Genomic DNA, 23,951 nt, shown 5'->3' on the forward strand with positions numbered 1-23,951 from the left:
GACAGTTGTGTTAAAAACAGCATGGTTCACCCCGAAAATATACAAGGGTACACGAAAAATGTGCCGATCACATCAGTCACGTGTCCTTATTTTTTTTTAACAATTCGTTTTTATTTTTTTAAGTTGGCACAAGTGGCACAATTTAGCCTTTTTCTCCAAATTTCTCAAATAAAATGGCAACATTTCACAATTGGACAAATATCAAAATGTGCAAACTGGAATACAACCAGCTCACACATGTGTAGCCTATTCTTTACATGTAATGAGCTTCCCAAACCCCACAGGTCTCATGTATGTGTACTTGAAGAGGCAACCAATACATTACAATTTCACCAATGAAGAACTCTAATTTGTGTCCATTAAAATGTATCACCAAATACAACAAATCTACAGTCTTCATGTAACTGCAACTATTATATATTGCTAACTGGAATTGTACTTTTAACCACCCACATCCAAATTGCACTGCATAGTTGTATATCTAGATGTTATTTGTTATGAAATAGCATGGACGACTGGTTCTGGAATCTTGTTTCTCAGGGACATGCCTTAACATGCTCTGGATATATGAATTTATGGATATCTAAAGGGGTCCTACACCCACCTTAAATGTAACCCTTTTGATGCCATTGACACATTGCAAAGTAGAACACAGGTATAAATCAATCCATGTCCCACAGCTTGCACTCTAATGCCACGCAGTAGCAACAAATACAAGTGCATTGGGTATCCAGGTGGTTATTTACTAAAGTCTTCCACCTGCAAAACCACACAAACCCAATGCAAATATAATACCATATTTATTCAAGGAAAAGCTCAATTTGTTTTTACTGGGATTCATTTGGTTGGTGTGGTATGGTGCTGTTTTTTGCCCTGGTTTTACAACTGTAAGACTTTACTAAACAGACCTCCTAGTATGTTACACAGACAGTACAGTTAGTTCACTTTTGAGAGAGCGAGGTTTGGTGTTTTCATGCTATTAAAATAAGCAGTCAATTTGTGCGATTTGTGTGTTAAGAATGTGTCTATGTGCAGTGATCACCTTTTGATTTGTGTGTTCTTTCCACAGGTACATTGGTGCCCTTGGTGCAAGGGTGATCTGTGATAACATACCAGGACTAGTGAACAAGCAGAGGCAACTGTGCCAGCAGCACCCAGACATCATGCAAGCCATTGGCGAGGGGGCCAAGGAGTGGATCAGGGAGTGCCAGCATCAGTTCAGACACCACCGCTGGAACTGCAGCACCCTGGACAGAGACCACACAGTTTTTGGGAGAGTCATGCTCAGAAGTACGTTCCGATCAATAAAAATACCACTATAAGCAGCACTGCATTTAACATGTAAAAGAACCCAACATTGGTGCATTCTATGTCGTGTTGTGATATTAACTGATCAGAATACTCGAGGCTGTACAACCATATTATTTTACCCCATGTATGGAATGTTCATAAATGCAACACTCAGATCGTCTTATGCTGTTGTCACACTGAAAATGGCACGCACACAGCTGCCTTCATTGCTCTTTAGTGTTCCATTCAACTGAACGCTCAATTTCTGTATTTTGTATTAAATATATATTTTTACATATTTATCAAAGTCTCCAGGACACATTGATACAAACCACCCCCCAACCCCCACTGTTTATCAAATATATAATTACAATTTAAAGCAATGCGCCCCAGATATGGAGCAAAGAGACTTTGACAAATAACCCCTACATACCTCTCTTTTTATATATATTTATTAAATCATCTTCAGCCAATTTTTATTTCTTCCCCCTTGTGATGATAGTACAGATGCCATTCATTCTTTTTCCTGTCTCTTCGGGTAATACCCTGTATACATCTCTCAATACTTCTTTGAGTTATCTGAAACTCCTGAATTGTCTTTGCAATTAGGGTCCACATGTCACATCCATACGTGAGCACAGGCAGGATACACTAGTTAAATACTTTCCTATTGAGGCACAGTGGAAGGTTCCCTTGCAAGATTGTCTTGTTATTGCCATATACGCTCCATCCCATCTTCATTCTCCTATTGATTTCATTTGACAGGTTCCCATCTATTGATACTTGCTTGCTAAGGAAGACCTAGTCTTTCACTTCTTCTGGCTCTATTCCATTTATTTCGATCTTTGTAGTTGACACATTTGTTGAACCTCACTTTGGTCTTGCTGAGATTCATATGGAGACCCACCTTATTACTTCCTTTGGCAAGTTCTCTGATCTATTGCTGGAGATCTTCTGGACTTCGTAAGTGACTGAAAACACTAAATGCTACACTGCCATTGGTCTACACTAACTGCACTCCCATTGGTCCAAACTATCTGCCCTGCTATTGGCTCCCAGCACACTACGTGACTGCGTCGCCGCACGGAAAGACAAATTTATTGTCTCCCCTGCTGGCTGACGCACCACCGCACTTCGTGAGTCAACACACGAGAACACACTGGGGCCTGCCTGATTATGGTTAGTGTCTGGTGTGCAGTGCGCACACCGCCGTCACCACCGGCAACTTAGCCTTAGCACCCTTTGCCTTCAGGCCTGCTTCTGTTAATGTCAGATCAAGGGACAATCAGTTCTGCGGAGAATGAAGGCCTTTGCTTTTCAGAGTCCTCCATATTTGGTGGTTGAGGCTTTATTTACTATGACAGCCTCATTTGCATGTTGGCAAGTAAGTACCTTCCACACTTTAGCCGGGTATATATTTCAAGCTTTCATAATACGGTTGAACCTACCCGCACAAGTGCCGCTATGCACCTTCTTGAACACATAAGGATTTGAGACAAGGGTGGTGTGTGTGTGTGTGTGTGTGTGTGTGTGTGTGTGTGTGTGTGTGTGTGTGTGTGTATGTATGTGTTTGTGTGTGTGTCAGGGTACATGGTAGAGAACTGAATAATCAAAATGGAATACAGGCACTGACAGGACTTTTCTTAAATATAAAACAAACCTTCATCCATTTAATTTAAATGCCTCGGGGAAGAGCGCGGGACCTCTGCAACCACCCGCCCCCCCCCCCCCCCCCCAAAAAATCTCGCGCCCCTCTGGTTTGTGCATGGCTGATAACTCCAGGATTGCCTTGCAGGGTACATTAATATGATAGAAATCTCTCAATATCCACAAGAAACCTTTTTATTTCATGTGAATGGCTGTCAGTGGTGGTTTATTTAATCTACTTCCAAAACCTTATGGGTAATTCCATATAAATGAAGGTAATGAAAAACGTGACATACTTAATGTATTTATCTGCATGACCACTTTTGGTATCAGTTGATTTAACAATGTATGATGTATGGGAAACCTATGTGAGAGATGTGGACCCAATGGGCCTACTGTATGTACGAAAATCATTATTTTTGTGCTTAAAAGTAATTAAAACCTGCATAAATTGTGCATCACTTGTATGAAGTTCGGTTGGGGACATCATACATCTGACGCATAGTTTGTTGTTTGAAATGAAGTTTGACGCATTGCTTCGTGTTGAATACCCAATTGATACAATGTAAACTAAAACAGAATTGTGTAGGGGGGGGAGGGGTTACATTTATATCTAGTATTACTAAATATCAATGATAAGTATTATATTATTTATAATAGCCATACTGTGAATAAAATACGTAACATATATAATGAAGCATACGTGCTGCAGCAAATCCATTTTCGGTTGATAAACAGCAACTGAAATCTGCGCTATATGATATAAAAATACTTTTTAGCATTTGCGCCAGCTTCAACTTGGCAGACTATTTTGCCACAGGTTTACCGGTTTGATTTTTTTAGTACATACCATTTACATCTGTGCATCATGCGCATCTTATTTGTGTGCGCCGATATACAGAAGTATAACAATTTTACGCTTAGGGCGCAAATTAAGGGGGAGGGGGGAAGGTTAGTACATAGGAGGACCCGTACGAAATAATTTGTGATTTCCGTGCGTGAATTGTATGCACAAATTCATTTGCAACGCTTAGTACATAGATCCCGATTTGTAGATATAATAGAATTAAGCAGATATTTGTAGCATTACGTACAAGCAGATTTTCTATTGAGTCATTCAAATGGTAAGATGGAAATTATAATGAGTATGTATATTTTTGCAGCTGCAAAACACCTTGCTAAGAGGGGGGGTTTGAAATTAAAATCTACCCTAACCCTTTTTAAAGAGGCAATCCAAACAGCAGTTAAAAAAAAAACAATTTTCAAAAAAAAGTGTTTTTATTTTTATATATGCAGTCTTTGATTACCTTCATTGAAAACAAATTACCTAAGCTGCTGATCGATTAGTTCTCCCATAATCGAACAGCAAAGATCCTGTTTCTCAGGGTTCACTAAATGGCAGCCATCAGTTTCAATCAATCCTTCAGTCAGTGTAACTCAGCAGCTACAATATATTATTATATTACTAACGTAAGATTGTTTATTAGTACAGTTTGCAGCTCAAACTGCTGGGAATATTGGCAAGAAATTATCACAAACAGGAAAGTGTTGCAAATATCTTGCACTGCTCGGAACATGTGCTATAACCTGCTATAGAAGTATATTAATAAAGAGGCAATCCAAGCAGCTTAAACATATATATATATATATATTTTTTTTTGTTGTTTTAATATATGCAGCATTTGATTATCTTTATTGAAAACATACTACCTAGGCTGCTGATCGATTGGTTCTCCTGTGATCAATAAGCAAAATCCTGTTTCCCAGGGTTCACTAAATGGCTACCTTTCAGTTTCAAATCAATCCTTCAGTCAGTGTTACTCATCAACTACAATGTATCCTTAAATTACTAAAATAACATTATCTATTGTTACAGTTCACAGCTCAAACTGCTGGAAATATTGGCAAAACATTATCACAAGCGGGAAAGTGTTACAAAGATCTTGCACTGCTGGAGAGGTGTGCTAAACCTTCTATAGAAAGCAAAGGATGCTCAGTATATTAACTCATTAAAAATGGCATTAAGAGGATTGGGAAAGTACATTGTATTAAGATGAATGTGCTCCCGCGTATCTTGTACCTTTTCCAAACATTGCCAATACCAATAATAATGAAATATATATCCTCACTCCAGTGACTTATTAACAGGTTTATTTCGAATGATAAAAAACCAAGGATAAGCAAAAAGATTCTGAAAAGATCAAGTATTGCTGGAGGTCTAGCATTGCCATGTTTGCTGTCATACCACAAAGCAGCCCAACTCAGCCAATTAATCCAATGGCACTCAGAACCAATGGACAGAAATAGAAAACCCAGTCTGTCATCCAGTGGACCTAAATCTACTAATCTGGCTCCCCGGTAAAGCGAAAGAAAAATTGGCTTACATGCTACCTACCATGGGCAACTCACTAAAGATCTGGAATGCCACAAAATTTAAATTTGCACTAACATCCAAAAACTCCCTGATGACTCCTATTTTAAACAACCCAGAATTCACCCCAGGGCTGGGAAATACTCATTTCTCACCCTGGACCCAAGCAGGAATCTCTAGACTAAGAGACCTAGGAGCAGAAGGGAAAATTAAACTATTTCACCAAATCAAAGCCGAGAGGGATATCCCAAACTCCAATTTTTTTTCAATATCTTCAATTAAGAGCATTTTATAATAAGATACACCCATCAGGTCCCCTAACCAACTTTGAGAAACTCGGCTTGACAGATACAAGCACGCAGGGGCTGATACCCCAACTATATACAGAACTAACATTCACAAATGACGAAGCAGTGAGAAAAGTTACATTTATGTCTCAATGGGAGGAGGACTTTGGGGAGGTGTTAGATGTGGAAACATGGAATCAAATATTTCGGTCGGTTGCCTGGAGCTCAATATGCACCACACTGAAGGAAAACACTTACAAAGTACTCACTAGGTGGTATCTCACACCCCAGAAACTATCCAAATTTATACTGGGATACTCCCCACTATGCCCTAAAGGGTGTGGAGCCCAAGCCACAATGCTACATATGTGGTGGACTTGCCCAAAAGTTGCCTCCCTGTGGAGGAAGATACGAAACTGGCTGAGAAGGATACTGGGCCTAGTTTACCATTTGACCCATGGCTATTCCTCCTCAACAGACCGGCCCAGGGAATTCCCGGAACCGATCTCGCCCTCATTACTCACTTCCCAACCACCACTAGATGCGAAATAGCCTCGGCATGGAAACAAGAAGTACCTCAATTTTCTAAAATAAGAAATCGGATTTGGTATGTATGTCAAATGGAAAAATTGACTAGCTTATTGATTCAGGCAAAAAAATGTAAAAAAAATTGGCAACCGTGGCTAGCCCAATCGGACATCCAGGGTATTAACCCTTCATCAATTATGACATAATTGAACGACCGGCTGACACAGGCTCACCCGCAGAAGAGAACGGGCTACACTCTGTTCTAGATAGTAGCCTCTCGAAGACATAGCCTCCACATGAACACCCAATCGTGAAAATGCTAGCTAATAAGATGACACCTTACAACCGAGAAAGCCTCCCCTCTCTCCCCCCTCATCACACCCCATGGTGTGTACCAACCCCCCCACCCCCTACACACACACACCTCTTTTGTTTTTTTCTCTTCTTGCTGTAAATCTGTGATTTACTTTTTATTTGTAAATCTATGTCCACATACTAAAAATTATGTTTCCAATAAAATTTTAAGTTAAAAAAAAATGGGATTAAGACTTGAAATGTAAAATAAAAAAATGTGGTAAGTATTATCTAATACTACAGAACTGGTTTTTTTTTTTTAAACACACACGTAGGCTATTGCATGAATAGCTTATTTAACAAACACTTTTGAACATATAGTCTCTGCCAGTCATGGCGTGACTGTGTGCTATGTTCTCCTTATCTTGTTACACGTTTGACTAGTTGTATAAATGAATCAAGTGGCCGTGAAAGATTATTACAGCACTGAGAAGCAGAGTGTGTTGCAGGTTCTCCCGCCCAAGAGAGATGTCTAAACAGTAATTGGATATGTAAATATTTGGATAGAGATCTGGGAAGGGCGTCAGGTATTTGGATGGCGGGGGAACGGTCTGCGTGATAAAAAGATGTAATGGGGTTTCAATTTATTTTGGGGAAAGTGTATAAAATATAAACAGTCTCTTGAAATGGAATTAGTTTTTTTTATTCCTGTTAAAATAAAATACTCATAAACCTTCAGGGAAAACCACATTATTTTAATTCCACAAATACTAATTTGAGGGGCGAGGGGAAGGGGGTCATGCTGCCTCTTCCAGAATTAAACTCACATCACAGGGGTTATTGATCAATGTCTTCCAGATGCAACATTGGTGCATATTTATAAAAATACAACAAACCACTGTTTTTTAATTTATTTTCTTTTAGTAAACCTGATGTACCATTTTGTTGAACCTATTTGAGCCATTTTGCAACTACCTTTCTTAATACTAATTGATTAAATGATTTTGGCAATATTTAGAATTGCTGTGATGCCATCTTCCCCATGCTGGAGATTTCATATGATGTGGGTATATCAATGCTATAGTGTCCTGTCATTTTCACCTACTTAATTTGTGCCAATTAGTCAGCTGGCTCTGAGCTGACTGAGTTACAGACGTTCTCCATGTATGAAAGCTGAAGCAAATGTTTACTTGATGCAATCACAAATTACAGAATATTCATTAACATGGTTTAAAAGCAGCAATACCACATTTTGCCTTTTTTTTTAAATGTTTTTATTATTTGTATATGTAAGCATGTGGTCTTACCCAAGCTGGCAATCGTTTGGTGCACCTGTTATAACTGTGTAAAAATCCCGATTGTGGGACTAACATAATGGCTGCTTCAGTCAGCATAACTCAGCAGCTACAATGTATCTGTATATAACTAATGTAACATTATCTATTGTTACAGTTTACAGTACAAACTGTTGGGAAATTTGACAACAAATTATCCCAATCAGGAAAGTGTTGCAAAGATCTTGCACTGCTTAATTAAGACTTGGGTTAAAACCTACTATAGAAATCAAAGGATGCTTTAAACTCATTAAACGTGTCATTGAGATTTGAATAATAATAATAATAATAATAGAAAATACAGTAAGTATTATCTAATTCTAGAGAACTGATTAATTTTTGTTTTTTTTAAACATGTAAGATTATGGGAGAGGGAGCGGCTCAGTGAGTAAAGACACTGACTGGCACTGAGTGTGAAGCAGGGGAACCTGGGAGAAGGAGCGGCTCAGTGAGTAAAGACACTGACTGGCACTGAGTGTGAAGCAGGGGAGCCTGGGAGAAGGTGCGGCTCAGTGAGTAAAGACACTGACTGGCACTGAGTGTGAAGCAGGGGAACCTGGGAGAAGGAGCGGCTCAGTGAGTAACGACACTGACTGGCACTGAGTGTGAAGCAGGGGAACCTGGGAGAAGGAGCGGCTCAGTGAGTAACGACACTGACTGGCACTGAGTGTGAAGCAGGGGAACCTGGGAGAAGGAGCGGCTCAGTGAGTAAAGACACTGACTGGCACTGAGTTTGAAGCGGGGAACCTGGTTCAATTCCCGGCTCCTTGTGACCTTGGGCAAGTCACTTTATCTCCCTGTTCCTCAGGCACCAAAAATATAGATTTTAAGCTCCACGGGGCAGGGACCTGTGCCTGCAAAATGTCTCTGTAAAGCGCTATGTAAAACTAGCAGCGCTATACAAGAACATGCTATTATTATTTCAAGTTTTGCTGCTTAAACGCACCCTATCTAAAGCATCATCCAAAGTCTTGAGGCTTGACAAGTAGGTAGGGGACAGATTTAAAACTGTGGGGAGGATTCACTAAGCTGCGATAAGGGGCATCGGAACGCGATCTCTCGTTGACTGCCATATAATGGCATCAATGGCAGTTAACACCGGATCAAGCTCTGATGCCCCTTATTGTAGCTTAGTGAATCCTGGCATTAGTGTTGCTGCCCTGCGTGTTTTTCATTTGCAGCTGTTTCACAACCCTTTAAACCTCTGTAAATTAAAACAGCATCATAATAAAATACCAGTCACCATGTCCAGGAGGCTTGGAATTTGTTTTTTTCTTCCTCTGGATTTATGAGGCTTGTGAGAGCTGGGCTTCTTGAAGGTTTTATTCATAGGAGATAAAAGCTCCTCAGTTAAGTGAATCACCCCATGAGGGTGAGATATGAGGGGGGGTGGGGGAAGGATGCTTTACAGCTGCATTTCATTATACAGCAATACTGAGTATGATCAAAACACTAAAAATGCTTCTACTTTAAATGGACTGGAGAGATAAAAGGCATGATGCGAGCCCATTATAACTAAAGCTCTTGGCTCATCAATAGCTGCCACCAACGTCTTCTCCAACCACCAATAGAGAAACAATATACTGTATGTAGGGAAGGAATCTCCTATTGGGTATGACTGTGGGCTAGAGCATGGGTGGCCAACTCCAGTCCTCAACGGCTAGCAACAGGTCAGATTTTCAGGATATCCCTGCTTCAGCACAGGTGGCTCAATCATTGGCTTAGTCTTCGACTGCACTACCTGTGCTGAAGCAGAGATAGCCTTAAAACCTGAGCTGTTGGTGACCCTTGAGGACTGAAGTTGGCTACCCCTGGGCTAAAGCCTATCAGTAATTGGTACCCTATCTCATTAACATGCCAAATGTTTGTGTTTTGGGACCACTTTAATTTTAATTAGAACGATTATGTAACATACACTGCCAATACAATTTGTATACCTATCAGTTTTATTTTGTGTGCCTGTGGCACAAGGTTAAATGACTTGCCCAAGGTCACAAAGAACTGACACTAGGATTGAAACAAGGTCTGCCCACTTCAAAGGTAAGTGATGTTACCACTAGACTTATCCATAAGATGTATTCTCGCTAAAGTGATAGCTTTGGTGAACTGAAACTGTATTTACAATTCAAAAGTATAAATATGCAGTGCAACATGCTAATTTCTACAGAGGGGAAACACTGCTTTAATTAATATCTTACATACAGATGCTATATTCATTATTATACATATTGGGGATTAGGGTTAGTGATATCTTTTTATTATGCAATAAAAGGGTATCTCCAGGAGGGAAAGGGCAAAGTGTAGTTGAGCATTATTAAATTCGGAAATCCCGCAGTCCAAAAACCCTATTGTCACCTAAAGTGATAGTTCCACTATGAACTAACTCATTTACATAACTGGGACTAAATTCAAGGAAAACGAGAGACAGAATATAGGTTGGTTTGAAAAACGCAATATAAGATGGACTATGAAGTGTAGATGAATGGAACATTCTAAGGGAAGGAAGGAGCGGCTCAGGGAGTAAAGTCACTGACTGGCACTGAGTTTGAAGCAGGGGAGCCTGGTTCAATTCCTGGTGTTGGCTCCTTGTGACCTTGGTCAAGTCATTTTATCTCCCTGGGCTTCAGGCACCAAAAACATAGATTGTAAGCTCCACAGGGCAGAGACCTGTGCCTGCAAAATGTCTCTGTAAAGCGCTACAAAAACTAGTAGTCCTATACAAGAACATGCTATTATTATTATTAAGGAGAAACTTACACTGTAGATTTGGGAGACACTCATTGAATCTTTGACAACAAATTGAGCCAGTCAGAATATTGCAGCCCAGGACTTTCTGTGCATTCAGCACCTAATAGTGGCAAAATAATAGGGTCTGGGAGCTTTCTCATGAAGTATTCTCATTGGTCAGTCTTATAACCCTGATATATAAGGCATATACTGTAGAAATAGCCAATGCTAATGCCAGTTTGTGTTTGCATCCAGCAGGTAGCAGAGAAGCAGCCTTTGTGTATGCGATTTCCTATGCTGGGGTGATATACGCCATTACCCGAGCCTGCAGCCAGGGGGAGCTTAAATTCTGCAACTGTGACCCCAAGAAGAGGGGGCGCTCCAGGGATGAGCGAGGAGAGTTTGACTGGGGAGGCTGCAGTGACAACATTGACTTTGGGATTGAATTTGCCAAAGATTTTGTGGACGCCAAGGAAAAGAAGGTGAAGGACGCGCGGGCCTTGATGAACCAGCATAACAATCACTGCGGGAGGATGGTGAGTGTCACTCAACTATGGTCTGAAAGTGAGAAGCGAGATTTAACCCCTTCATACTGCAAAGAGATAGAAGGAATTCTCTGCATATCCAATGACAATAAGCACTCCTCAGTTTAGCTGGTTTTATGCTGCCTCGTAAATCGATTGATAAAAGAACTGGGTTAGACCAAATAGGCCATCAAGTATTATATCCTATCTCCAACAGTGGTAAGTACTGAACGTGCAGCATAGCGCATTACCCACTCCCTGCCTCCAGATGTGTCCAGATGTCCAAGTCTCCATAAACACATCTATCCCTTTTATAAAGCTATTACTGCTATTTGCTGACGCAATCTCTAGACGGTTCTTTCCAAGTAATTTGTCTAATAAGTACATTTTCAGGCTGGGTAATTGATGGTCCACAACGCAGAGTAAATAGTTATGGTTTCAATGGATATCGTGAGATAACATCTCAAACAGGGTGTTTTTATGGGAGACTTTAATCTGCCAAATTATTTTTCTCAATATTGCAGTTTTAGTTGCAACAGGAATATGCTGGATTCTTTTTTTTATAGCATTTATATCTCATCTAATAAGTAACATCTAAGGATGGCTTTCTCTAATTGTATTCTTCAGGTCTAAAGTGATCATCTTCAAGAATGTCTCCATGTTAGGGCAGGCACACACTTTTTTTTATTGAGACTGGTACCCTATTGTCATGGTGATAAGCCTGATAACAGTGCCCCATAGTCACCTTCGCCCAAACACACTATTATTGTTCATTTGTAAGGTGTCAACAAATTCCTTAACATTGGACATACTTGAAAACGAAACTCTCAATGAGTTACTTCCTGGTAAAACATTTTATAAATAAATAAATAAAATGGATATCCCGATTGTAAGCCCGCACAAGCAGGGCAATCGTTACCTTTTACATCGGTTTGCTCTTATTGGGTATCTCAGTCTGTTTATGTAATTTATATCATTCTGTTGCCTCATAGTACCATGCTGGGGGATATGTTGGCATTTCATAAATAAACAATAACATGGGTTGAACTCTATGGACTTATGTCTTTTTTTTTTTTCTCAACCTCATCCACTATGTAACTAGGATTATAATAACCACAACAATGTGAAAGACAAAAACAATAAATGAGCAAGGGCAGAACTACAACTCCAAGCATCCTGTGCTGATATGTCACGGAATGTGTGCAGAGATTCAAGTAATCTGACTCAGGAACCAGCAAAGAACCATACAGATTGTGAATGTCTGCTTTGTATCTTATGTCCAGATCAGTGCTTGGGAACCTCTGTCTTATACCCTATGTGGAGTTGCATGTTAGCCCATCCTAATACCCTCTGCTGATCACCTTTCCTTTCTTACAGGCAGTAAAACGCTTTATGAAGCTTGAATGCAAGTGTCACGGGGTCAGCGGGGCGTGCACATTAAGGACTTGTTGGCGTGCCATGTCAGACTTCCGAAAAACAGGAGACTATCTCAGAAAAAAATACAACGGGGCCATCCAGGTCACCATGAATCAAGATGGCAGTGGCTACACAGTGTCCAATCAGAACTTTAGGAAAGCCAAGAAGAAGGACCTTGTCTACTTTGAGAACTCTCCTGATTACTGTGTGATGGACAAGCCGGCAGGTAAAACCCACTTGTCTTCTCTGAACAGATAACAGTTGAGTGAAGTGTTGTGAAGGCCTACGGCTAAATACGACTGCAGAAAGATAATTATTGCAAAACTCAGCACCTCTTTTGATCTTTTGCCAGCCAAAATATACCGTTCTCAGACGCTTCCTCTCTTGTTCCATCGTTTACCATAAACGGCTTTGCTTCAAATGCTCAGCATCACTTAAATACAACTCATTATTTTTTCATAAATACATAGTGTCGTTGTTTTCAACCTTTTCAGAACTGCAAGGCCATTTTGGAATATTTCGGGCTCTATAGAATCTCAACCTTGCTATGTAACTAACAGTTCTATCCCTCTAGTAGGAGGTGAATTTAAAAATAGTAGTCTGTTGAAAAGTTTTTTTTTTTTAAATCAGTAACGGCAAATGTTTTTTTACTTTATAAATCCCTAAGTATTAGCAACCTTCTGTGGATCCCAATGGTTCCACAGAATATGGGTTGACAATTGAAAATTACTGGTATAGTGGGGCTTAGTTGATATGATTGGAAGCGCCTGATCAGGCCGTTTCGGCTAAAATTCCCTATTGACTTCATATAGAATAAGCTCCAGTGTGTTTAACATTATCCAGTAGTTACAGTATCTATTGCAGAGGAAAATCAATTGTTAAAGTATCATTATCAAAACAGTTGTTCTGTAATTGATTTCTTGGGATCCAAGAACGGCATGAGATTGTGCCATGAATTAAACATTGTGTTTGCTTTTCCCTTAACATGTTATATTTTAGTTTCATTTTCAAAATTTGTAGGAACCGATTTATTTGTTGGGCTGTAGGAGTACTGTAGCTTATTGGTAACGTCCCAGCCTTTGAAGTGGGTGAAACTGTCTGGAACCCCAGTATGAGCTCCTTGTGACCTTGAGCATGTGACTATCGCCTTGTTCCTCAGGCACCAATATTAGATTGTAGGCCCTGCAGAGTAGAGACTCATTGCACCTTCAAAAACATATAGTGCAGTGTACATTGTCAGCACTATATAAGCATTTTTTTATGTATTTGTTAGATTATATTACATTGTTTCTGGCTGTGACACCTTTTAATGAAGCAACAACAGAGTTCTTTGTAAATGTAACCAGCATAGAACCTTTCACACCTCAGCGTTCTCTTTTCCTTTGGGGCTTTCAGAGCTGTGAACGCGCTATATTAATCTACAGAAGAACTCTCTTGCTCTTGGTGTTTAAAAGATATATCACAGCCAACAACAATTCTACATATCTCTATGACCAATACAACTACTAGAAACATTGGCCAAACATTCCCAACCATTACTGTTACCTTAGTATCCAAGAAAAAACAAATGAAAAAATATGAATTAAAGTGAATAATAATGGCAATGGTAGTAAATAGAACTGCTGTTTAAGTTATGAAAGAATCATTAACTACACATCTCTGGCAACAAATGGGTTAATGATGGCAGCACAGCTCCATGAGTGAATTGTTTTACATTACTGAATCCACCTTCAACTGATGCTCTCAAATCATCCTACTTGCTGTACATACCCCAAGGGAACGCTGCTGAATGGTCTTAATGGGTATTTAATCCTTTAACTCACACAGTTCCTCAGGGGGGATAGGGAAGGCCACAGAGAAAGATCAAAAGGAGTTCATTATCAAAGGAATGTAATGCATTTAGACGTGACATGCAGTCAGGAGGAAAACGTCCTGTGGGTGTCACATCACAGCTCACTCGCAGACGTGGCCAAAGTTTTACATCTGTAGTTATTGTCTAATTGTGTCAGTAACTGAGACTTAACCCTTCTATCTGGTTATAAAAGCATGTCACTGCATTAAAAACTAGTCAAACACTACAAAGAAAAGTAGCAGGGTGAGATTGTAAAATGCTGGGCTGCATAGGAAAAGGTGTCAACAGAAGATAGAGGGTTGTGGTAAGACCCCAATGGCAGCTAAAGGGTTCAAATGTGTGTGCACGTGGTAACCACACTGTGGATTATATCTCTGTGGCCCACAGCTGAGCTCAGGTTGCCCTGTCACTGCTTGTAACTTAAAGATCTCTTCTCAGGTTCGCTAGGCACCTCCGGGAGGGTGTGTGACAAGGTCTCCCGTGGAACGGATGGCTGCGAGGTCATGTGCTGCGGGCGGGGCTACGACACCACCCGTGTCACCCGCACCACCAAATGCGAGTGCAAGTTCCACTGGTGCTGTGCGGTGCGCTGCAAAGAGTGTGAGGAGACGGTAGACGTTCACACGTGCAAGGCGCCAAAGAGAGCGGAGTGGCTGGACCAAACCTGAGCCTGCCATGCCCGCCATTTTGGACATAAAGCCGCGGGCTCCGCAGGATTCTGGGTGTAAGTGTAGTTCAACTGCATGGCTTCTTATTTAAGTAATTCTGCAAGGCACTAAAGACAGGACGGCATTTCCAGGATGCAGTGCGGACTCTGACACAGGCCAGCAAAGAACCAGCATTTTCTCAATAAGAAGTTTGCAATAAAACCAGTGGCTCTCAAAGCGTGGTGCCTGGGCCACCAAAGACTGAAACGTACAGCACTCTCCTGCAATGTGTGGCTATTCTTTCACTAACGGAGACTTCATCTAGCCAAGTGCTTTTAAAAGACAAGCTACTGGTATACATACAATATATATATATATATATATATATATATATATATATATATATATATATATATATATATATATATATATATATATATATATATATATATATATATATATATATATATATATATATATATATATATGTAGATGAACAGAGCTAAATGTAATGATGGCGGTCTCCAAATGATTATTAACATGGTAGTGGTACCTTGCTAAGGAAATGTTTCAAGAACCCGCAATAAACAATTAAACTGTGAAGCTTTCCTTCTAATGACATTCTAAAGAGACAAAAGGCAAAAGCTTTTCAACCGAAACAAGGGGCTTTATAGAATTCTGCTAATCTCATCTATGAATACATTTCTTATGGAAATAACTAATATTCCCCATGCACTCTTTGCCATTTTTATGCTTAGCTTTTGTGTCTTTCCAACACTTTCGGGAGGCAAAAAAAGAAAGTAAATTGTTGGGGGAACTTTTCACCTGTAAATGTATTAAACGTCACTACAGCTGTTGGATTGGCAGTGAGGAATATTGTATTTTAATCTTCTTTGATGAACATCTACATGCCAGATAATAAACTGAGAAAGAAGTTGGTGAACTACAAAACGCCATCTCCGCCCCGCCCATGTCTAATAAATGGGGAGTCTCAAATGATTCTGAATAAGAAAACTTGGATATGACTGCAGAGCTCTTTTTTTTGTAAACTTGCTTGTATGTTGTGTATACTGCTTTTAATATTATTATTATTTTTTTTAAGTCCATATATAAACTCTATATTACAAACAGGTGTTCTTGTCCCTTGCTGTCCATCAACTGCAGGGTTGGGTAATATCCAAAATATCAGCTTTTTCCCACTGGAAACTTGGGAAGAAAGTAGGACAAACCAAAGGTAATGGGATTACAGAGACTTTAGCTTTGTTAAGAACTCAGTAGGCACTTTGGTCCATATACTGTATACTAAGCTGTGGTAACCCTTTAGTGCTCATTCAGGTGGCCTTAAGGTTTAGAGCTGTTTAGTACATCTAATCTTCAGGTGTTATTCATGAGGCTGCAATAGTGCAGTTTAATGAATAACTCTCAGTCACTTATATGGAGACTTGAAGCAGTGGATTGCAACCAGTGCAGAACCATTTAGGAATGCATCATGACTATGTAAAAAAAAAACAGCCTAGCCATACATGGGGTACTATTCAATGTACCAGGGCCGTCTTAACAGCGTTATAGGCCCCCGGGCAAAGCAGTGCACTGGGCCCTGCCAACTCTCCGCTACAAGTCGTCATTTTTCTCCTTCTACCGAGTTAGCGGGAGACTTGAATGTTGAGGCGGGTGATCGGAAAATTAGTGTTAAATGCTGGTCTGTGCATAGATTAGCGCGGGGCCCCTATGCTCGTGGGGCCCGGGCAACTGCCCAGCGTGCCCATGCGTTAAGACGGCACTGGCTGTGACGATCCTTCCTAGTTCAGTTCCATTCAAAATCAATAGGGAAGTTCAGCTGCAATATTTAGACCATGAAATATCAAATAAGGACCTATGTCATTTTATAGACGTAATAGGGCGTACTTATTTACGAACAGTATGGAACCGCTTTATATATCATATCTAATATATTATTACACAATAACATGTAATTACCTAAATAATGGTGAATACAAAAAAATTTGCAAGGATTTCGCAGCGAAAACAAACATTCAGATCCATGCGCAAAGTAAACTTAATGTAACTACAATACATGATTTCACTTTAAATAAATAAATATGGTAGAGAGAAAAAAAAACCTACAGGTTAATATTCCAATCTTACTTCTAATCACTAGATGGAGTTTCTTGTTGGTCTCTAAAGAGAAAAAGTGATGAAAATCAGTTTAGGCCCGATACAGATTATGGTATTTCTATTACCGAAAGTGTTCCACAGCGCACAGACTGAAAGCCAATCAATGAGGGGAGCAAACAATGTCTTGCTCCCCCCCCCCTTTTTTTTTACGAGGCTGGAAACAGGGGATCTTCTGAACTGAACAACGTTGCTTTCCACTCCCCCTGGTTACAGAGGTACCTACCGGGAAAGGTGCCGCCTGTTACATCCTAGTATTTAAATCCCTGCAGCACAGAGGCTAATGGAAAGTTGCTTCCTATTAGCCTGCGTAACACGGATGAATTAGACGGGTGAATTAGACCACCATTTTGTTTCCAGACTGGACGCTACTGGCGGCACCTTTCCAGGTATATATTACTCGGGAACTAGGGGGTAACTGGAGCTGAAACGTTAAAAAAAAGGGGGGGGGAACAAAAAAGAAGTAGCAACTGCTTCTTTAAAACGCCAATCCTATATAATTGAAGCAATGGGTCTCCTGAGCTGAACCCCGTTAATTTCAGCTCCAGGGATCCCCTGCTTCCGCAGATACTTACCTCAGAATTAGGTGCCGGTAGCAGCTCTCCTCGGCTGCCAGGGTTCACAATATATCCGCTGTTAAAAGTTTTCGTGTCCTGCGGGCCAATAGGAAGCTGTGACATTATCTGTGCGATTTCCTATTGGCTCATGTAACGCAGGAGCTTAAAAAACTTTAAAGCCCTACTTGCTCACTTGGAGCAGCTACCAGCACCTACTTTGGAGGTATCTCCGGAAGCAGGGGGTCCCCAAAGCTGAAATAAATGGGGTTCAGGTCCGGAGACCCCCTGCTTCAATACTATATAAAAAATAAAAAAATTGCCGTCTTAGATTGCTCCTTTAATGCAGAAATCCCCCCACACCCCCCAAAAAATATATTTTACATATTTGTAACCAGGGGAATCCCGGGAACTGAACAGTGCTATTTGCAGCTTGAGGGACTCCAAAATGGGTCCCACCTGTAATATTGATCGTGACAGCCATCATTGAATGCCTCAACCGATGACATTGCAGCTTCCTATTGGCCAGCAGGACTCAAGAGACTTGAATGATAATAGGTTCAGCTAGAACAGACCCACGGCACTGGCACCCTTACCAGTAATTATCTCGGGGTCCCCCGTGCTGAAAATAGCAAATATCTAAAACAATTAAGAAAGAATCCCCCCTGTGAGATGACTGCTGTGTGTTTTCCCCATGCCTCAGTGTTTCGCAGCCTCGGGGGCTCGGAGAGATAGAATGGACATACATGACGGGAGAAACAGAAAGTAGCAAGGACACAGGAGGGCAAAGTGACGAAACGAGGAACACAGTGGGTCAGACAGAGTCACAATGAGAAAGAAGGCAGTGTCTCTGCATCAATAACCCAATTACATAGAAAATGAAAAAAAGATGTCCATCAAGTTCAACCTATCCCAAATTTAGACGACAGATACTTTATCCCATATTTGTATTTACAGTATTTTGATATAGTTAATATAGATCACCAAGAGTAATTTTTTTTTATCTTAAATGGGATTTTATTTGGGACTCAACCCCTTAAACCTAGTTTATCTTTCTTGGTGCAAACAAACAATGGCATCCCACTTACAAAACATTTCTTATACCTGCTGTGTGGGACTGTCCCTTTAAGCAAGAGTTGGCAATCATTTATTTGACACCCACTTAAAAAAAAAATGACACCACAGAGCAAAGCTACACACTCACTGCTTCCTCCACATAGCAAGGTTTATCTAAACGGCAAGCCCCCTGCTTCCAGATATAGGAAGCTGCAGGTCTGTGTGCCTGGGGGGCAGATTTATTGGGATGCTAGAACTAATATTTGTGTAACCTGTGGGAGACCTCAGGGAGGGAGGATATTTTAGATGAGGTCTACAAGCCCATTAATTCTAAACATGAGGCAAATATAGAGCTCCAGTCATGGAGTTTAACTCCTTGAGTGCCGGGGGGGGGGGCAGCCTTCAACCGCAATCTGTTGCAGGCATCTCTGGCGCTGGAGAAGATTGTAGCTGGTGAGTCATCCTTAGGAAACACAGCAGTCACATATAGAAACAAGAGCAGAAAACGGGATGAGGTGAAATAAAGAGGCGGAGAGCTCTGGATGTATTCTGACTTTGCAGAAATTCTGGGAAAGATTGGAAAAGGGAAGGTTAGCCGTTTAGCTCTGCGGAGGAGACTGCAAAGCCTTGAAAGTTGGCAGTAAACGGGTTATTGCCAGTGATACAAAAACATGGCCCGTATTTTTTCAGCGTCACGTCATCCCTCCCTGATCTGGAGTCTGCCTCACCAATGTGTAGCATGGACACTTGATAGGCTTTCAGTGAAGACTGATCCAAAATTAGCACTTCATTAAATTCCATTTTGTGGTGAGAGATTTTGTGGTGTGATTTGGTTTCTGCAAGTAAACACCTATCTTCGTCACATACTTCAATGTAGAGTGTCATTTATCGCAGTTTAATATAAGTGTCATATATTTGCAAGTTAAGGCACTTAATTATTGATGTACTTTGTTATCAATTGAATCCGTACAGAATATACAATTACTGCTTTTAATTATATATTGTATAGTTAGGGGTTCAAACTTAAAGCACAAATCCTATCACCCCAAAATGCTTTATTTTAAATGTCCCCTGAAGCGGGGTCCCATGGAACTGATCCATAGTCCTACGTGTTTTGGTCATGTCCCCAGTAAAATAGACATTTTATGTCGTTTCTTTGAGAGAAAAAAACGTGACCATATGACGTTGTAACTTTCCATTGGCCACTGCAGCAAGCCTGACCCTGCAAGACTTTTGTGTCCACTGCTCTCATGGTTCATGAACTATGGGATCTCCAGAGGTCAGGTGACCCCATGATTCAGGTTAGAAAAATAAAATAGAGCTGGCAAGGACATTACTTAATTTATCAGTAGGTGGAGTCAGGCATTACACAACGCACATATTATAATGGATTGCATCGATATGCATTTTGTACCACATTTTCTTCCATTTAGTAAATTAACCAGGTTTGAGGTACAAAAAGCAACTTGGTTGATCTGACACAGCTTCATTTATTAGGCGTTTCCGCAAGCAGAACATGTATAGATGTAGCCAAACTGCTAACTTTCCTTCTCGCCACGGCAACAGAAAAATCAATTTGCCAGAACGGCTTGCTTGTAAGGCCGCGTTTATAGTTCCGGCGACGCGACCAATGACGTCACGATTGAGAAAGTTGCATTTAAAGTTTAGGCGACGTCGCTGGCTACAAGGCCATTGACGTAAGAAAAGGGGGAGGGCAGAGGGACGGAGAAGCTCCTGATTGGCAACAAGGGGAGACCGTCGCCAAACAAATAAAATATCAGTGACTACCAGATTTTTGGTAGCACTGTCACTCCATCGCCATCGCGTGCTCTATAAGCGCCGACAACGGCGCAGCCTAAGGTTATCTTGGGCCCCGCACACTGGAGTCGTGGGGAAAGTTCACTTGGGCTATATCTGTATTAAAAAAAATAGTCAATATGTCAAAGCACACTTCTGTGCCCTCACCCCTGGGTGCTATTAAATATATTGGGAGGCTGCTTCTTGTGCTGAAGAAGAACTTAGTCCCGTTCTTTTTTTTCTTCAATTTTTTATTATAGGTGTATATAGGCCCCTTCTCATCTCCTGCGCTCTACCCACTGCTGTCTCTTTTCCTACCCTTTCACCTCTAATGCTCTCTCTCGCCTGAAACCTTTTTTCCCTCACTGCCCCTTACCTGGGGAACTCCCTCGCCCTCAGCATAAGCCAAGCACCTTCTGTCCCCACCTTTAAGACCAACCTTAAAACTCACCTCTTAAATGAAGCGCTCCAAAAGCCTAGACTCATGGCTACTGTCCCACACCCACAGTCACTCCTACTAATGACTGCCATCTACTGCACTTGATCCCTCATCTGCTGTATCTGCGGGGTCCCCGGGCCTCCCGGACGGTAGTTACGCCACTGCTGACATCTGCAATTTTATTATACGAAAATTAATTTGTCTTATTAGTTGTGCACTTTAGAATGGTGTACCTCTTAATCATGTATCTAGTGGGCACATCCCACTGATTTAAATAGTGCTGATCACTTCTCCAGAACAGGGAAGCAACTTCAGATTATATTGAAGAGGTGCCATAGCTGCAAGAGAATTCAATGCAGCCTATGAGGCCGCTGGTACGGGGAAGCCTATAGAATTGGATGGGTTAATCCCCAAATGCTTTGAAGAGATGAAAGTGACCCCCAGGGTGTTCGTTTTAAAACATACAACTACTTGCAGCTTTTGTAATTTTCCAGTTTAGGACTGCACACAATAACAGCAATATTTCTAGGTAGTAGAGTTTGCCCAGTGTGACACAGGGATTTTACAGCATGTTGTGACACTAGGGACAGTGCAACAATGGGACATTCTAATCCTGCTAATTTAAAACCTTCTCAAATCAGCATCTCAGTGGGATTCCAAAACCACGCTTCGTTCCCACTACAGTTTTAAATCCTCCGAGTCAACACATAAACACTATATACAGAATAAACTGTAAACGCATCATAGTTTAGTCCAATATTTGAACCCCTTTGATGGCAGCAAAGGGATTAAAACATAGCATGTTAATTGTTCTGCTTAGCCGGGTTTCCAAATTTGGACCAATAGATACAATATCCACAAAAGTGTGTATTAGTTCACATGTAAACTTCATTGAAATAGTCCACGAAAGTAAAAGCAAAGTGTCATATAGCTACTTCTGCAATGTTTGCATTTAATTTCTTCACTTTAATAGACCTTTTCTTGCCCTTTCCAATACTATTTTTCTTTTTTTAATATGATGCTCTGTTTAGGAGATACAAGTACTTCAAATGTTAAATGTCTGGGAGGTTACAATGCAGCTCTCCCCAGAGCCAGTCCAAGCTACAACTTACCATGTTAACCATAGAGATTTAGATATTTAAAAAATTCAGATTTTTAACACAAAATCAAACAATAAAACAAAAGCCAAACATGTTTAGGGGGCAAGATACTAACATACTAACATTTTATGAGTTAAATTTATATAGGCTTCTGGGAGGGATTGTTGCTTTAAAGAATATTGTAGTTAGACTTATTTCTGCAGTAAGTGAAGGGAGAATGCTTCAGCAATTTGAAAGTTGCACCGATTAGCACTGGACTGAAGTTGATTTAAGGAAATTTATATTACCCATGTTTGCGACAAATATTATTTTAGCAGGGCATTATCTACTAAATGTTATTTTATAGCCATAGATTTTCGAAACAGATAACTGCTGGAAGATGTCTCAATTGTGATCAAAATATATTATTATACCGACTAATAGAACAGAACTTTATATTAAAGCTGCAGTTCAGTTTTTTTTTTTTAATTTATTTTTTTACTTTAATAGTTTCATGTGGGCAATCTCTAATTACCTAAAGAACTGCATAGCTGCCGGTCAATTCGTTCTCCGTCTATTGATCGGCAAAGTTTGGCGACATCTTTAAATATGGGGAATGTAAATCGTTGCTATAGGAACAAGCATGCTTGTTAAAATAGAATACAAGAAAATTGGTCTTTCAAAGTTGTTGTTTTTAAAACAGAAAATGCTAGAAGTATTTTTTCTTACTACAGAACTGATTTATTAAAAAAAACACACATGCAGGATATTGCCTGAACTGCAGCTTTAATAGGCAACAAAAAAATTTGTACATAATCTAGTTTCAAAATCCTGGTACATTTATTGAAGTTATAAGGAAAAGTTGCAATGTTCAAGAGATACAATCTTCTCTTTACACAACAATTGTGACTTTTTTTTTTACAGCAGCATAACTAACACCTGCACATTTTTTTACAAGCCCCACCCCCACCTCCTCGCTCAATTCCCCCCCCCCCCCCTCCTCCTCTCTAGCTCTCTTACTTTCCCCTCAACACTCAATTCTCCCCTCCTCTCTAACACTTTCTCTCCTCACACTCAATTCCCCGCTTCCCTCTAAGTATTTTACCTTGAGGGACTGGGTCTTCCGAGCCCGCGTCAGTGGGAAGCTGGGGCTATGCGGACAGAAGTGGAAGTTGGGCCCTATTTCTGGTGCCGCCCAAGACATGGGTACAACGGAAGGGGGGGGGGGTATTGGCATGTGGGCCCCACAGTAGACAGACATCCCGGACACGGACACTGGCCAGCCAGATAGTGTAGTTGGTAGTATTAGTGGTAATGTAGTTACACCCGATTAATTTTTTTATATCCATCAATTAAAAACAAAACAACATGATTTGCTGACTTTAAGGGTGGTGTGTGTAAGGAATCCGCTCCGCAGTTTACTGGTTGCCTTACCTTGTAGACCTGTGCAGTCCTGGAGCACCTCTCCTGATGTTTGCTGCAGCCTGGATTCACTCACCAAAGCAATACACACTCCCTCTGGTATCTATTGCAGCTGTGCAGCCTATCACTGCAACCTAGACTTGCATTCACTCATTGGAGCAGTGCCTTCACACCCCCCTCCGGGGATTGGCCCGCTGGCCTTTAAGTACTGTCTTCCCATAATGCTCCTTGCCGAGCATAGTCCTACTGGATGTCTACTGTTTTGCCACAAGCCCTCGCTTGATCTCCTATGCTGATACCAGGTTCCGCCCTGCGTCCTTCAGCTTCCTTCAAGCCGCTTGTTCTCCTATGCTGATACCAGGTTCCGTCCTGCGTCCTTCAGCTTCCTGTTCTCCTATGCTGATACCAGGTTCCGCCCTGCGTCTTTCAGCTTCCTGCAAGCCGCTTGTTCTCCTATGCTGATACGGAGGTTCCGTCCTGCGTCCTTCAGCTTCCTGTTCTCCTGTGCTGAAGCA

The 23,951-nt window shown here is 40.8% G+C and overlaps 1 protein-coding gene across 2 annotated transcripts in view; it reads left to right on the forward strand.

Moving 5' to 3' along the window:
- WNT2B (Wnt family member 2B) overlaps positions 1 to 15,299 on the forward strand; it is a 46,077-nt gene extending 30,778 nt beyond the window's left edge. The window contains exons 2-5 of one of the 2 annotated variants that reach the window (XM_075615272.1): positions 1,070 to 1,290; positions 10,734 to 11,014; positions 12,380 to 12,644; positions 14,709 to 15,299. In XM_075615272.1, the coding sequence (XP_075471387.1) occupies positions 1,070 to 1,290; positions 10,734 to 11,014; positions 12,380 to 12,644; positions 14,709 to 14,938 (997 nt within the window). In that variant the 3' untranslated portion in view covers positions 14,939 to 15,299. The remainder of the gene's footprint in view (positions 1 to 1,069; positions 1,291 to 10,733; positions 11,015 to 12,379; positions 12,645 to 14,708) is intronic. The other variant, XM_075615273.1, reaches the window with a different exon arrangement.
- Positions 15,300 to 23,951: the final 8,652 nt, after the last annotated feature.

Source organism: Ascaphus truei, chromosome 9 (genome assembly GCF_040206685.1).
Source record: "Ascaphus truei isolate aAscTru1 chromosome 9, aAscTru1.hap1, whole genome shotgun sequence".
NCBI lineage: Eukaryota > Metazoa > Chordata > Amphibia > Anura > Ascaphidae > Ascaphus > Ascaphus truei.